Source organism: Notechis scutatus, chromosome 4 (genome assembly GCF_049901735.1).
Source record: "Notechis scutatus isolate UNSWTSFEM ecotype Mainland chromosome 4, rNotScu1.2, whole genome shotgun sequence".
In the NCBI taxonomy this organism is placed as follows: domain Eukaryota; kingdom Metazoa; phylum Chordata; class Lepidosauria; order Squamata; family Elapidae; genus Notechis; species Notechis scutatus.
Genome location: NC_142012.1, coordinates 40,931,239 through 40,948,511, shown reverse-complemented (window position 1 = coordinate 40,948,511; position 17,273 = coordinate 40,931,239). Strand labels below are relative to the sequence as shown.

The window sequence follows — 17,273 nt, the reverse complement described above, 5'->3', positions numbered from 1 at the left end:
ATTCTGTAATTATATTAGTGATACTTTAAATCAATGCATTTAGCAACATTTCAACCATTTTAACCACTGATTGCGTTGGATATAATCAGGATATTTAAATGTATTATTTTGGTTTTATTAATTTGATATTAATATTAATGTTTTAGATAAATTGTTGCAGAATCACCAGCTATGGAATTTTCTTTTTTCTTAAATAAGAAAATTGATGAATTCTTTTCTTCAAATTAGTTTAATTTAGCATAAACAATTTGTTATGCAATGTAATTACAATAGAATTATAATATTATAACATAATAGAATTATATTATATATAATTATAATATTATAATAGAACAGTTAATCAGTGGAATGATTTGCCTCCAGAAGTTGTGGTGTTCCATCACTGGAGATTTTAAAGAAGAGATTGGACAACAATTTGTCTGAAATGGTATAGGGCACAGATGTCAAATTTGCGATGTCAACATTGTTGTCACGTGATATATGGCAACTTTCCCCCCTTCGCTAAACTGGAATGGGTGTGGCCAGCACATGACGCATCTGGCCTGCAGGCTGCGAGTTTGACACCCCTGGTATAGGGTTTCCTACTTGAGCAGGGCGTTGGACTATAAGACCTCCAAGATCCCTTCCAACTCGGTTATTCTGCTAGTCTGTAATTCCAAGTTAGTTACTAACAACTGCAAAATATTTTAGTTTTAATTTTTGATGGCGGAGCACTCAAATACATTTTAATTGATGTTGCCCATTAATAATTGTTGGCATCAAAGTGCTAGTAGGAAAGAACCTAATCCTTTCTGTAGCTTTTAAACAGATTTTTGTAGCTTTTAAACAGAGATTCAGCCTGTAAGTAAGCATAATTTCTCCCATTTGTTTACTAAATGAGATAGATTCACAATAGTTACTTCCATTTATCATCACATTTTTATTTAAAAACATATTATTTTACTTTTATATTTAACCTTTACTTAAATTGTACAAATTTCCAATTTTTAAATTTTGCTTTCTAATTTATCGATGCTAAACATTTCCATTTGTTCACATTTTTCATCAGTGGTTACTATTACCATATTAATAATATGCACCAAATAAATCTTTGCCAAATATTTTATTATTACATGCACACACACACACAAATACTCTCACACACAAAACTTATTTAAAAATTGATATCATTTTTTTTTCATGGATACAGAATCTAGCTTTTGAATTTGAATAAAGTATATCATTTTATAAAAATTGGTCCAAAATTATAAAAAAGAATAATACTGTAAGTTGCCTTCATATCTATAAATTTCATAAATTTCTAATTATAGAATTGAATATGATCTTATCTAAATAGTCCTAGGGAAAAAATATTGGAATCTTCACTATATGCATACCAAAAAGCAAGGGGAAATGTACAAATGTAAGATTTGATGTGAACCACCTCAGAATGTTTAATCATGATTGTTGCATTACAATATGGTCATTTAACTTGAAAGGAATTAGGTCTATTTAATTCTATGCAAAGAACATTCCTATGCAGAAAAAGCAATTAAGAAGACCCAACCATTTTTATATTGCATATATTTATTAGAATATAATAAAAATATTAGCAGACAACATGCAATATTTGTTATGTTTTTGGAAAGGGAAGATATGAGAAGAAGACAGTTACTTCTAACATTACATGAGAATTCAAGATCTATTTTTTTTAATAGCAAAAAAACTTTATTGAAAATTTAAAACATTAAAATAAAAAATACAATACAAATATTTAAAATGAAAGTGTTGTGTATATTACAATCCATTTTGATAACGTTTACATTTCAACTGTTATTCCAGTGTGAATTTAATACTCCTATTTGTTCTTATGTATATACCTCTATCTTTCTAAATTATACATTCTTTATTTATTTGTTTATTTCTATTGTTTATCCAATGATACCAATTTTCCCATACTATATAATAAACTGAGTCTTCTTTCTCTTTTAATTCTAATGAAAGTTTGTCCATCTCTGCACAGTCAAAAATCTTTTTGATAATTAAACTATCTGTCGGCATAGAATCTCCTTTCCAACAATGTGTGAATGCTAATCTCACTGCTGTTATTATATGCAGGATTAAATATTTTATCTCTTTCCTAGAATTTCCTTTGATGATTCCCAGGAAAAATATTTCTGCTTTAAATTCTATTTGGACTTTCGTAATTTCCTTTAACCATTTTCGTATTTTGGTCCAATATTTCTTAACTTTTGGACATAGTCACCATACATGAAAGAAGGTACCCTGTAATTGTTTACATTTCCAACAATTTGGGCTTAAATTAGGATACATTTTAGCCAATCTCAAAGGGGCTAGATACCACCGATAGCACATTTTATATTGATTTTCTTTATATGACGCTGATTTTGTTATCGTATAATTTCCCCACCAGTCCTTTCCCCAATCCTTCAGCTCTATATTATGTCACAAATTCCTGGCCCACGCTATCATTAGTCCTTTCACTATTTCTTCTGCTAAATCGTATTCTAATAAATAGTTATGTATCTTTGATATCAATTTTTCATCTGTACCTGCCATTAATTTATCTAACTGATTTTGTTCTATCTCAATTCCGAATTACTCTTGGTCTTTTTTATATTTTGATTTTAATTGAAGGTATGGCATCCAGTCTATATTTAGTCCCAGATCTTTTATTTCCTGGTTAGTCTTTAATGTTCCTTGGGGGTCCAAAATTTCATATCTGGCCATTCTTCCTAGATCTAAGGAAGAGAGGGAGATGGACATTGAACCCACAAATTCTCAAAGAGAAGGAATATATTGAATGAATTATAAAAGAATTAGAATTATATTTTAAGGATAATAAGAAACATCATACGTCACTACAGAATTTGTGGGATACAATGAAAGTGTATATAAGAGGATTAACAATAGCCTATACTGGGAAGAGGAAAAAAGAAAAAGAGAAATAATATAATATTTTACATGAGGAGATTAAACATTTAGACGCCCAACTACAAGGTAAACTGGGGGATGAGCAAATTGAAACTAAAAGAGCCCCAGCCAAGCACAAATTATATATATTGGAACAGGAGAAAAATCTAAGGAATTTGAAGTTTATAAAACAAAACCATTTTGAAAATGCAAATAAACCAGGGAGATGGCTAGCCTATAAATTAAAAAAAGAAAGAGAAAAAAGAATAATCCAGAAGTTACAAGGAGGGGAATCTACAAAACAATATGGATAAGAAAAAAAGGATTGCGCAATAATTTTTAAGGAGCTTTATAAACAAGAATAGATTGCAGACGAGAAAATAAAACATTACCTAAAAGGAAAAGGTATATCAGTATTAACAGAAGAGGAAAGGGCAATGTTAAATAGAGATATTACAATAGAAGAATTAAGGGAAGCAATTCAGAGACAAAAAAGTAATAAAACTCCAAGGATTACCAGGAGAAATCTACAAAAGCATAGGTGAAGCAATTGAATTAGTACTATTGGAGGCCCTAGTTTTTTTGGATGCTCAAAAGGTCTTTGATAAGGTCAACTGGCAGTTTATGATCCAACAGATAAAAGGAATGAAATTTGGAGATAGATTTGAAGACATGAAGTCAATATACTCCTCCCAGAAAGCAAGTATAATAATAAATGGGGAATGTACAAATCCATTCGAAATAATGAAAGGAATACAGCAGGGCTGCCCATTGTCACCTCTGCTCTTTATCCTGACATTAGAGATTCTGCTAATAAGAATAAGATCGAATCGGGAGATAAAAGGGCTTAAAATAAAACAAGAAGAATATAAGGTCCAAGTGTTTGCCTAGTACTCTTCATAGAAGAACCATTGGAAACGGGACCAAAATTAATACAGGAGATAGAAAAATTTTGGGAAGTAGCTGGCCTTACAATTAATAAGGAGAAAACTAAAATAATAATTAAAAATCTAACAGATAAACAGAAGAAGGAATTAGAGAAAGGAACAGATTGCAGATTACAAAGAAAGTTAAATATTTGGGCATCTGGCTGACAGCAAGATGCTCATCAATAAAATATGATAATTACACGAGTTTTAGAACAAATAAAAAAAGATTTAGAAGGGTGGGTGAAAATGCAGTTATCTTTGTTAGGAAGAATTGCGGCCATTAAGATTAATATTCCACCAAAACTACTCTATCTGTTTCAAACGATCTCTGTAAAATTAGACAAGAATTTTTTTTTAGAGCTTGCAGTAATAAATTAGTTTCTATAGTTTTGGTACATACCAGGCCTCAAGGCCTCTAGGCCTCACGTAGGCTGAAAGCGTACCAGGAACAGAGATCATCAATCAAGAAACACGTCATCATGGGCGAATAACTGTAGGCGCTGATTTGTTACCTTGTACCTTTCACACTGACCATGCACTGTAATTGGATGTTACTATGTGTGCACTAATATTCCTTCTCATGTAACTTAATGATTGGATAGAATTCACTGCTTGTGACGTATCACTGTGTGTTTTTTAATAAAAGAGCTTCCCGAACTTGTGATCGGGGCAGCTCATCCAAGATAGAACCTGCGTTGGTGTCTTTCTTGATGCATTCGACCACCCAGTGGGCAGCCTTCCAAATGCGGAGCAAAGCCGCAGAGCTAAATAAAATAATCTCAAAATTTGTGTGGGCGGGCAAAAGAGCAAGAATAAAATTAAGTGCATTGCAGGATAATAGAAGCAGAGGTAGCTTTGGACTCCCAGATTTGGAAATTTACTATAAAGTAGCAGGCCTAACATGGATTAAAGAATGGGTAAACTTAAGAAATGAAAGAATTGTATTTCTAGAGGGATACGATTTACAGGCGGGGTGGTGTGCTTTCATGTGGAGTTTCAGAAGTGAGGCCCATACATATTTCTATAGACATATGCTAAGGGACTCTCTAATATGAATATGGGAAGAAATTAAAAATAAACATTATATAAAAATCCCGGGATGGGTATCCACCATGGAGGCAATGATCCACCCCAATACATTAGATCAAGCTCTATTTTTAATGAAGCATTTGATGCAGAAATGTGGACAGCTAAGTAAAAAATATGAGTTTCTCTTCTATTATTCAGTTCAAGGTACTGGTTACTGCCTGTAATGCCCTACATGGCATAGGACCTGGTTGCTTGAGGAACTGTTTCCCTGTTTCCATTAATATTTCCTTGGACAATTTGATTTTGCAAGATTGACATCTATCAGGACTTGGGAAACGCACCTTCTCTGTGCCAGCCCCTGCCTTTGGAATGAGGTTTCCTCCAAGCCCTGGATGGTACCTACTCTGGTATTATTTAGAAGGATCATGAAGACCTGGTTCTTTGCCTAAGTCTTTGGCGGGAAAGTATGAAGATCCTTTCATTCTCACTATCTTTTTACTTTAATTGGGTACTTCTGTATATTCCTTCTTTTAGTTTAATTTAGTTGTGAACTGCCAAGAGTCATTGGAGTTGGGTAACACAAATGTAATAAATAAGAATGTGATCAATAAGAAAAATAAATAAATAAATATAAAGGATAAAATCTTGACATTAGACAGTCTTACCTTGTCCTATTGAACGATTTGCAAAATTGTACATTTGCATTGCAATTGCAAAATCTTCCAGATTGTTCAAAAACTGGAAAAAGGATCTAAATTCATCAAATGTAATACCCTGTGAAATAAAGTAATATTAGAACCAAGATGATAGTTGCTATAATGCCTTCTTTGTCTTGCAAAAGTTTTGTATAAAAAAGAAGCAGGCAATTTAGCTTCCTTTACTTATTAGAACACTGCTGCACTGCTGTCTCAGGAAAAACTATGGTAGCAATAAAACAATTTCTCTGTCTCTTGTCTTTTTAAAATACATTCTAAAATATTTAATAATGTTTATCTGTCATTATATATAATGTATATATATTACATATAATACAAATATAAATATATATATATATATATATATTTAAAGCCTTCAAGCAGTAAGAGTACAATTTATAGCAAGTTAAGGAAGCCTATGTATTTAATAGCATCTACGTTGCTGTTTTTATTCATTTCAGAAATAATATATACAGCTAAATTAAAGTTTATTATGCTGTCTAATTATTCATTGGCATGGATCAACACCAACAAAATCTATTATCTGTAAATTTTATTTTTAATGCAGTAATAACAAGGCATTTATGACTGGCTATGATTTATTAAAAGATAATAAAAGTATAACAAGGAAATATATAATACCCTGCTGTAAAAATGATTTTGAAGAGAAATTTCTGTACCATATAAAGCACTGAAACGTGTTTCTCATTTTCACTTATTAACCCAACTTCTATATGCATTATTATTGATATAGGCTTTTCAGAATAATTTCTGTCTAGTACTGCCAATTCAATTCTAAGACAGGGATTATCTCCTAGATATGTGATGGCAATTGATTATCAGAATTAAGAGAAAACATTTACTGTACATCTTTATCATTGTTCCCTATTTTTTCAGCCTATGTGTTCTGTATCCTATTTTGTTCACCTGCTACAGGGTTGTCAAACTGGTGCTATACATCGCAATACGTCATGTGACGCAATCAAGTTTGACACCCGTGACTTACTAGAATTAGAATAGTATAGAATAACAGAGTTGGAAGGGACCTTGGAAGTCTTCTAGTCCAACTCCCTGCTTAGGCAGGAAACCCTACACCACTTCAGACAAATAGTTATCCAATCTCTCCTTAAAAACTTCCAGTGTTGGAGCATTTATAACTTCTGGAGGCAAGTGGTTCCACTGATTAATTGTTCTAACTGCCAGGAAATTTCTTCTTAGTTCTAAGTTGCTTCTCTCCTTGATTAGTTTCCACCCATTGCTTGTTGTCCTGTCCTTGGGTGCTTTTTGACTCCCTCTTCTTTGTGGCAGCCCCTGAGATATTGGAACATTGCTATCATGTCATCCCTAAACCTTCTTTTCATTAAACTAGACATACCCGATTCCAGCAACCATTCTTTATATGTTTTGGCCTCCAGTCCCCTAAGCATCTTTATTGCTCTTCTCTGCTCTTCTCTTTATTGCTCTTCCACAGGTTAACTGTAGATGAAACAAAATAAAACAGTAGAGTTAGTTAGCTTATTGATTCCCATCAAAATGTAACTAACTCTACTATTTTATTTTGTTTGTTTATCAAAGTGTATCTGGTTTTACAAACATTACAGCAAAATTTGATCATGTAGAACTGTACAGATCTGATAAAAATAGCTGGCCACATGCTCTTTTACACAATATGCCGATGTTGAATGTATGCTGCTAGGACAAACTGACCAGGCCAGGACAATCACCTACTCTGCTTACCAGCATCCCTTTTCTGAATTAGTTGGATAATCTTTATGATAACTTATTGTCTAACATCTATGCTGAGGCTGCCTAATCAGGGGCAGGTACAGAGTTCATATATATCACAACAACAGAGTAAGTTTAATGGTTAAGACACCAGGTTTAAACTAATCCAATCACAGGGTGGTTGTTGTGGGGAAAATAGTGGAAGGAGTGTTATATATCCTGTGCGTTTGTTGCCTTGAGATATTTATAAAGAATAATAAAGGTAGGATAAAAATAATGTAAACAGCAACAATTAACCTATGCCAGTAAACATTTGATCTCACATACAGAGCAGGGAATACTGATCTCTTGATAGAAATATGAGGTTTAAACTAAACAGCAATAATATACTGCAAACAAGCCTTTCAGGGAAATGGAAGTCTTCACAATCTACTCATGTGGCATCTCCTGTTTTCTGAGTTATCACTGCTGAAATTTTATCTTGTTGAGGCAAAACAAAGACACATTACCAGCCACTTCTTACTCCCTCTGATTCCTTGGAGGAAGTAGAAAAATCTATTAATGTTCTCTCTCCTTTATTCCTATAATTAACACTTGTTTATTTATATTTCCTTTCAATGTTTCATTAATTGTTTGTATCTAGTATTAACTTGCCTTGTGGTGAAATAGGCAGTAAATAAATCTAATAATAAATAGTACACTTTAACTTACTTGCAAGTGAAATATCTATGTAAGAGTAACTAAATATGTTAGCTATTCAGTGTTTTAGCTTCTATTAACTGCTGAATAGAGCCAGCTTGGTTAGTAGTTAAGGCATCAGGGTAGAAACCAGGAGACTGTCCATATACCCTGCCTTGTGCATGAAGCCAGCTGGGTGACCTTGGGCCAGTCACTTTCTCTCAGCCCTAAGAAGAAACCAATGGCAAACCACTTTGGAAAAATCTTGTCAAGAAAACTGCTGGGACCTGTGAGAAATGGACATGTCTGAATGGGATTTAAAATATTGGTAAAAATATTATTGGTATCATTCAATAACATTGATTACTATATGTTTATTCCACCATTTTATATATAACTCTAGGCAGCAAAGATGTCTAAAACTCTTGCCTCCTATTTTTCCCACAACAATAACCTTATGAGGCAAGTTGGGCTGAGAGCGACCGTCCCAAAGTCATCCAGCCATCTTTCTGACTCAGGCAGGCCTACAACCGTCTTCTAATTTCTAGGCCAGCACCATAACCACTACACCAAACTGGCTCTCAGCAATCAGCAAGATGAAGTGCTTCATTTTGCTACACACCTTTTATAGATGTATATTCCATTTGATTTTGTAATTTGATTGAACTTGAATTTGATTATAATATTGTTTGACAATTCATTTTGCTAAATGATAAAATATAAAACATATGGCTATGTGTTGTTTTTGCATATAGTTTGTTAAGAAAAATAATTCAGAGTAATTAGCTGAAATAAGAGTTCTTCCATTAAAATCTGATATATTAAATAGAGAATTATGTAAATTATATGTTATGAGTTGGCTGGCTAGACTGGGAGAAAACATTATTGCCAATGTTTAACCTAAAGGCATTTCACTGACATTGGTGATAATGTAATAAGCAGAATACAGCAAGACAACTTTTTTCTGTCAACATGTTAAAAGATTCATCTGCACTTATTTAATGGGGAAATAAGCAAACGCATTCTAGAATTTTGTACATTAAAAAAAGTATTTTAACATATTCTAGGGTGAAATGCTTTTATTTAGATTCCAATTACTTTTTCTTTCAACGTAAACTAATTTCCCTCCTCTCCCACATTCCTTTCCTACTGTCAATCAGAAACATATGGGCACTATGCATCTTCAGACTTGGACTATGAATGAATTGTAGCTTTCATATTTAAGCATATCTATCTGAAAGTGAATTAGTTAGGAAAAGTTTACTTTTCCAATTAATAAATAACAAGATTGAGATGCTAAAAAGAATATGGTTATGAAAATTCTGCAGAGGCCTGGGGGCTCTTGTTGGAAATCTTACTTGTTCTTCTGGGATACTGCAGCGCACATTTTCCAGATAGCTTGATGTATTTTCCACATTTGTATATCTTAATAGTATATGAGCAAAGTCTTCCTCACTGATGGTGTTCATTCCATTAGAATAGGAAAGGAATTCTATCTCAAGAACTTCAGTTTGGAGGTTGTCCATAAACCTAGTTTATGAAAATACTGATATCAAAGTCTTAAAGATTATGAGGTAGGCAGAGGAGTAATAGCAAATATCTCTAATGTTTAAATTCTGCCGTAGAATAATTTCTACCATTAATTCAGAGACTAAAATACTAGCAACAATATATTCAGCTATGATATTTTTCAAACACCAATTCATCAAAATAAAAGATAAACAACATATTTAAAAAAAGTATTTTCCTTTAAAGAATGCTTGAAGGATCTGAATTTGTAAATATATTGTAGGAAATCAATATTGTAGGTTGTAATCACTTATTTATTTCATTCTCTATGAATAATTCACATAATTAATTTCTCTGCTAAAAACTAGGGCCCATATTCCTCTTAGTACTGCTATAATTATTTGAATTTATTTTTTGAAAAATGTCTATTACATAGCCTCTTTAATTTGGCTTTTCTACATTTCATGCTAAAATGTCTTTTTTCTGTATTAGGAACAAATTCATCCAAGTAGATTTTTTTTTCTTTTTATTCAAGATCAGAAAAATACTTTCCAAAAATATAAGACATATATAAAAACATGATGTATATTCAAAATATAAAATAAAGTCACCTGTAAAAATCTTCGAAGTTAAGCTCGGCCTTTCCTTTCTTTCCAAAAAAATGTATCAGCAATGTAGTATCAGACTGTAAACTGGTAAAGTCATCTGCACGCTTCAAACACATTAGCAGTTAATAAATTCAATGCATAATTTTAGAAATTTTAGAAACAAAAATAACTCAAAATATTAACAATGAATTTTATTAAAAATATCATTATGTCCTTCAAACTAATACATATTTTACAAAACCAGTTAGTAATTAATATACTGCATTAATTATATATGGTTAGTAATTAATATATTAATGTTTACAAAATACATTTTACAATGTATTTGTAAATCGCCCAGCCATTTAGAAAGTGAGACAGACAGTTTCTAAATTTGATAAATAAATAAAAATTAATCTTGCTCACAGATCATATAAATAATCTGTTAATGTCTCAATTAAACAAAGATAACATACTGATGTAAGGATATATCAGTGATAGATAAAAACAGAAATTATGTGAAATGAAATAAACAAGATATTTTATTTTTAAACTGAAATATGCTAAAAAGATAAATCATGATTTTTATTTAATTGCTTATTTAATATAAAAAATGAAAAATGAATTTGTTGGGGAAATAAATTTATTCAGGTCTATTTTAGATGTTCATCAGATTTTGGACCTAAGAATCTAACTGCGTCTCTGAAAAATCTATATACGTGAAAATGTTATCTAGAAAAGCCTCAAATACGAATGAAAGTTGGGATTACAAGAAGCTGCTTTATAGATTAAAATATAAATTCACAATCTCTGATTTAAATTTACTGTTTACAAGTTTGGTAGTGAATAACCAGGCATGGATTTTTCATACATGATTAATTAATTTTCAGTTTCATAAGCGATAGAATCCAGATGTAGTTTTTGATAGCAAACTGCAGTAGTTCTGCTTTGTAGCAGAGTACTCTGCATTACTTCTAAGAGGGGAGAGAGCAGAGTAATATTTTTTCTCTTGCTTAGAACTTGCATTTCTCAGGACTGAAGTCATCAAGACAACCGCTATGTAAGAACAAGATCATACATGGTGATTATCTCATGCAGGACTTATTGAGCAGCTCATAACCTCTATAAGCTGTAAGGGTTCTTATTTATGAACTGGGACTGAATTATTTAGTTTTCCTTTTTTCTTCTCATCTTCTTTTCCTTTGTCAGAACATTTTTTGCATTGTCAAGGCTATGTTAAAAATATGAATTTATTATTATTTGCTACAATCACACTTGGCCAATAAAGAATTCTATTCTATTCTATTCTATTCTATTCTATTCTATTCTATTCTATTCTATTCTATTCTATTCTATTCTATTCTATTCTATTCCATTCCATTCCATTCCATTCTACTCTATTCTACTCTATTCTATTCTACAGATGGTTTCCAGTAGAAGGAGAAACCTCTTTTCAAATGACTACCGTATATGCCGGCGTATAAGACGACCCGGCGTATAAGACGACCCCCAACATTTCTACTCAAAATATAGTTTGTTATATACTCGCCCTCTCTTCCGCACGCCTTCCACTTTTGCACTTTTTTTTTTTTTTGAGGCACTTTTGTGCACCGTGTGTGCACATTTTTGTGCACTCGGGAAGGGAAAGGCAAAAAGGAAGAGCCGCGGAGGCGCTTTGCAATGGCAGCAGCGGCTCCTGGTTTTGCCTTTCCCTTCCCGAGGCAACGCGGGACTGGAGAGCATGAGCCGCGCCAGCGGTAACAACTCCTGACAGCCCCAGCCAGATACCTCAGCGGAGCTCGGGCGGTGCGAGCCTGCGTTTCCTTGGGAGCTGGGAGAAGGCTGGCTGCTCCTTTCGGCTTCACGGGATTCGCTTCCACGGTGCGCAAAAGTGCCTCAGCCGCGGGCAGCCGCAGTGCTTCCCAATTACTATTTGCCGGCGTATAAGACGACCCGGCATATAAGACGACCCCCAATTGGAGGCATTTTTTTCAGGGCAAAAAAGTCGTCTTATACGCCGGCAAATACGGTATATTGTTACCCAGGTTTGCATTGCTTCTTCAGAAGCTGCTCCTGGCTGCTTATATATGTGGAAAAGTTTCCAAAATTTTTGAATTTAGCTTGGATGCAGCTTTATTACCAGCTGTTCCATAGAAGATTATCAGTTTAGGCCAATATCCTAGGATCTGAAGCCCTAATAAAGCTCAGGAGGGGGCTTCTGAACCTTCAAATGTAAAGTCTAATTCTAAGTATGTGGGAAGAATATTTATGCTTATGGATTTTTATGTCACAAGTTAAATAAGCATCAAATATTTCTGGTGTACAAGACACAATATTAATCCCGTCATTGTGAAGATTAAATACCCTAGCTCAAAAGACTAACACTCTGAATCCAATGATAAATCCTTAATAAATGCAGGTGCCAAAGAAATGCTAAGGGACAAATGAAAAAAAAAAGCCTAAAGGGAGACAAAAAATATTTTTAAAGACAGAATATTTACAATGAGGAAAAACAAGATTGCATGGGAAACAATGAAAGGCATTTATGGGCTGTACAGAGGTTTTATTATACCTCTGCGAGGTCTGAAAAGAGAGCCTGACTTGTGCTACGTCTCAGAGTGTCCCAATAGCTTCTTGGAAAAAGATCGTCTCCAGCTGTTTTGAGCACCTGTAGAATTTTGAAAATGCATAGATGTTGGAGGGAGGAAAAAAAATCAGTCAGGAAGAACAGCTGTACACTGTAACATCTTTGCAGTAGTCTGAGAACCATTTCCTCAGTTATCATATACTTTCACAATTATATGATTTCTTAAAAAGAAATAACTTTTTAAAATTGTCTACACCATTCAGTTTTAAATTACATACAGATGGAAAAGGAAGTCTGAAAGACTATTATTATGCATTAAGTAGATGTACACAATTAGAAAGAACATTTTCTTTTTGTCTTTTAATTTCAAATTATGCATTTTCCCATATGTTTAAGGGGCAAAAATAGTAATGTGTATCAATTCCAAAGAAAGGGACCCTTACGGTTTATTAAAATCAACTGGCCTTTTGTCAGGTTGTGCAAATTTTTTAAATGGTCAGTTCGCTATCTGTGGGATCACCTAGGAAATATGTTTCTTAAAATCACTGAAACAACTACGTTCAGGCTATTAAAGCTTTGTAACTTCTTCCTGGCCTAGAAAGGATTTGCACAGGCTTATCTTTCAGCCAGTTATGACTGCCAAGTTCCATGCATTTTTCTGATAGGAGCCTGATGTGAAATACATCTGATTAAAAAATTATTAAAATAATCTAGTAGAATTATATTAAGGACTTTAAATTTTATTTATTTAGTAACATCTCTTATTACAGCTTTGGTTGAATAATAAATACTGGTAGAATATTCATCAGATGCCAGCATAGCCTCTCAATACACACATACACAGAGAGAGAGAAAGAGAGAGAGGGAGGGAGAGAGAGAGGGAGGGAGAGAGAGAGGGAGGGAGGGAGAGAGGGAGGGAGAGAGAAGGAGAGAGAGAATGTACATTTCAATTTAAAACTAAGTTTGCATTGCCACAAATGGCAATCATGTGGCTGCAGGATGCTCACATTATAAGTGTGAGCCAGCTGCCAAGCACCCAGATTGCAATCACGAGATCATTTGGATACAGGAACCTGTCATTGTTTTGGTCTTTGAACAAATGGTTGGTGAGAATCATTGAGATTGAACAAGATAGAAATGATCAGTGTTGGGATTCAAATAATTTAACAACCGGTTCTCTGCCCTAATGATTTCTTCCAACAACCAGTTCACCAAACTGCTCAGAAAGTTAACAACCGATTCTCTCAAAGTGGTGCGCACTGGCTGAATCCCACCACTGGTAGTGATATAGGGAAAAGAGACAACAAAGTGAATATTAAAAAACTAGCAAGTCCACTCTTCAGTCTGTGGATCTTCCTGTGTAAAGGATTTATGATTACTGATTATTTATAAATTTTAAAAAATGGGGTGCTCCATTGTATGTATCTTTAAGTGAGTAGGAGAAAAAAAACTTTGGTCCTCATGTAAACATAGTTCTTCTCTGCTACTCATCAAAGCAGCCCTAATTTTTTCAGGCTTGAGATTCTTTTTTTCAGATTGGCATTTAATAAAAAAAAAGATTGCTCCTGTTCTTATATGAGGTGCAATATTCAGGTTCAGAGAACAAATAGTTGTGTCAGCCTATTAAACTACTGACTGTATAGAGAAAAACTGTATGTCTTTGTATGTCTCAGTGCCTTGATAATGACTGATAGTTGGTGGGTACCAATTATTATTGCTGCCTCAATATCCAGCAAATTGTTCAGGATACATATATGATCAATACAGAATTAGTATTTGTTCAACTGTACATGCTTCATTTTCATCCAACATTTGTTAGCGTATCAGAAGGCACATGCAATGCATGCTTACTGCATCCATCAGACAAAGATCTGGGAAAGTAATACATAATATGAAGGTATGACAGTAAGTTTCTCTATTCTGACTCAGTTCAGTTGTATTTATGCTCTGTTCTTAATGGTTCATTATTACATTATTTAAGAATGTTACTGCTCCTAAAAAAGACTGTGTTTCTAACAGCAGAAAGTTAATGGCTTAAAATTAACTCATAATTGAACTGGTCATTTCTCTTGTCTGCCTATCTCTTGCTCTAATTCTTCTAGACTACACAAGCTAGTCTTCATTCTAAGGGTGGTTCTAATTTTATCGACCTCTTTCATCTTATTTGGTTAATTAAAATATACACTAATACTGAATATTCCTTCACTCTTTCTAAATAAAATAAGCTCACAGCTTAACTATTGAACCTAATACAGTAGTATTGAAATTTACAAATCTACAGTAATCAGATTATAAGTTTAAATATGACTTCTGCATAAAGCAAAACAGGATGCAAATAAAAACTTCCAGTATATTTATAGAAGATCAAAAGCAAATGGAAGAACAAACAGCTGTTGCATCTCCCATCAGTTTGGTCCTTTCATCCACCTATGGAGTAAATCTGGAGCTGTCTTGGTGAACAACATAATAAAAATGGTTTGTTCGATTGTTTTTATTGGAATGGAGGTTGAGGTGGGAGTGATTGTTTTTTATTGCTTTTATACTGGGTTTTAATTTTGCCAGAGTCACTGAGAAATAAGCTGGGCATCCATATAAATTTTCTTACATAAATAAATAATAAACAAATATAAAAAGACACAATGACTATCTTGTCCTCCTCTCTCAATATTATAGAACCAAAAAATTTCCAAGTTAGGCTTACAACATATAATTCCTCTTGATTTATAATGAGCATGGGGCTTTAAAAGTGAATTGCTCTATACATTATGCAAAGTCATAATTTATATAACCACAGTTTGTTGAATATGATTCAGTTGCTGAATTAACAAATGCTAAACCAAAATCAAATGAAACACATTCTGGCTTAGCGAATATGTGAATCTAATCATTGCCAAATATACTGTATTGTAAATAATGTTTGTATCATAAATATAATGTTTATAGATCAGTAAACAAGTTTACAATACATACATTAGTAGAACGGTGATACCCATAAAGCTGGAGTTGCTGATGTAAAGCAGCATTAGTGAACAGTTGAATTTCAGAATAAAACCAGTAGAAAAAAAAAAGGAAAGAAATCAGCAATTAGCTAACATATACAAACTTACATTAAAAAATATTATGAACTATTCTTTATAGCTAAGGTTATAAGCCACATTTTAATATGTAGATTTTTAATTACCTTTAGATCACATTCTGACCTTAAAAATACAATTATGTAAGACTAATAAGAAACAGAGCTACATCCCTATCAAAATACATTCAATTTTTTTTGTAGGAAGTCACAATTATTCACACAAAGTATTAGAATCTTTTTCTTTTTGGTTGGTTCTGGCTCTTCCAAAGAAAAAAATAAAGCTGCTGGAAGAGATGAAAGAAAAATGGTAAGATTGGATCTAACATCTGAAATACTCTTATTTAAAGTGTTCTTCATTGGTACAAATGATCTATTTCTGAACATCTAATTATGCCTGCTACTTATTTCTTGTGTGTCTATCTTTTCTGTTACCACTAAAAATCTCCAGAGGCTTATTATGTGCCCTTCATGGTATTCATTTATATTTTTAAAAGATGGAGTTCTGAAACAAGCAAAAACCTTTTGGAAAGATAAGCACATTACAAATGAGCAAATATCCCATGTAACATTTGCAACAGGCTCTCATTTACTTTTGAGTTATTAATTACTTTTAAGTAAAACTCAAAGACTTTGTAGAATACATATAAAGTATTTTAATTGAGATAATTATCCATTATAAGCACCATTCAAATTAGGTATGAAATACTTCCTAACACAGACAAATGTAAGGAAGCAAGGTGGTTATTACTGATGATGGAAACATTTTAAAGGTTTTTTTAAAATGGTATTTCAAATAGTATTAAAGTAATTGCAGAAGTATTTTCCTGTAGTTTAGAAAAATCCTTAGTGGGGTAGTCATGTGAGAAACATTGTGTCTATAGTTGATAAAGTAAATTTGAGTTCAGCTCTAATAGTTTTAATTGTCCAATAAATTATTTTCAATGTCAAAACCATACTCCCTTTAAAAAAAGATAGAAGAGCAATACTAAAAATTACTGCACCTATTTTCCCTAATCCAAATCAGGTACGGTTATATTTGCAGCTTACAGTGCTATAGCAAAACAATGATTTATTTCCATCAGTCTGAAAATATATTTGTTTGATTTTAAATCAGATTTTGTTCTTCTACAATTTCTGTTTCAGTTGAAGTTTGGACTATGATGAAGGCTCATATTCATCAAAAAAGAAAATGTGCAATTGCTGTTATTATTGTAAATGTAATAATCTTATCCTATATCCTACTGAAAGCAACATTCAAAGAATTATGAAAAATCCTTTAATATTTGTTTAAAATCCTTACCAGCATTGCACGCTTTTCTTCATCTCCTTTTCTTTCTTTCTTCTCATTTTTCTTCCTAAATATGTCTTGCAGCTGAAAAAAAATAAATTCTATAATCTATGGTTATTTATTTTAGTAACGTTTATGGACCATTGTCATAATACTTTGGGATACAGTATACTAAAAGAGAGCCTTAGCTTCAGCTGAATAATATAAATAATATCATTTATATTTATTTTTAATATAATAGTTTTAGATAGCTTTTA

At 32.8% G+C, this 17,273-nt stretch overlaps 1 protein-coding gene across 6 annotated transcripts in view; it reads right to left on the bottom strand.

Moving 5' to 3' along the window:
- The window catches only part of MICU3 (mitochondrial calcium uptake 3), a 69,949-nt gene that overhangs the window by 8,807 nt on the left and 43,869 nt on the right, over positions 1-17,273 (bottom strand). For 4 of the 6 annotated variants that reach the window (XM_087963198.1, XM_087963199.1, XM_026667092.2 and 1 more), the window contains exons 7-12: positions 17,029-17,100; positions 15,623-15,658; positions 12,638-12,733; positions 10,090-10,190; positions 9,328-9,499; positions 5,537-5,645 (exon numbers count right to left, since the gene is read on the bottom strand). In XM_087963198.1, coding sequence (XP_087819324.1) covers positions 5,537-5,645; positions 9,328-9,499; positions 10,090-10,190; positions 12,638-12,733; positions 15,623-15,658; positions 17,029-17,100 — 586 coding nt within the window. Of the gene's footprint in view, positions 1-5,536; positions 5,646-6,941; positions 7,043-9,327; positions 9,500-10,089; positions 10,191-12,637; positions 12,734-15,622; positions 15,659-17,028; positions 17,101-17,273 lie in introns of those variants that run through there. The other 2 variants (XM_087963200.1, XM_087963201.1) reach the window with 2 other exon arrangements.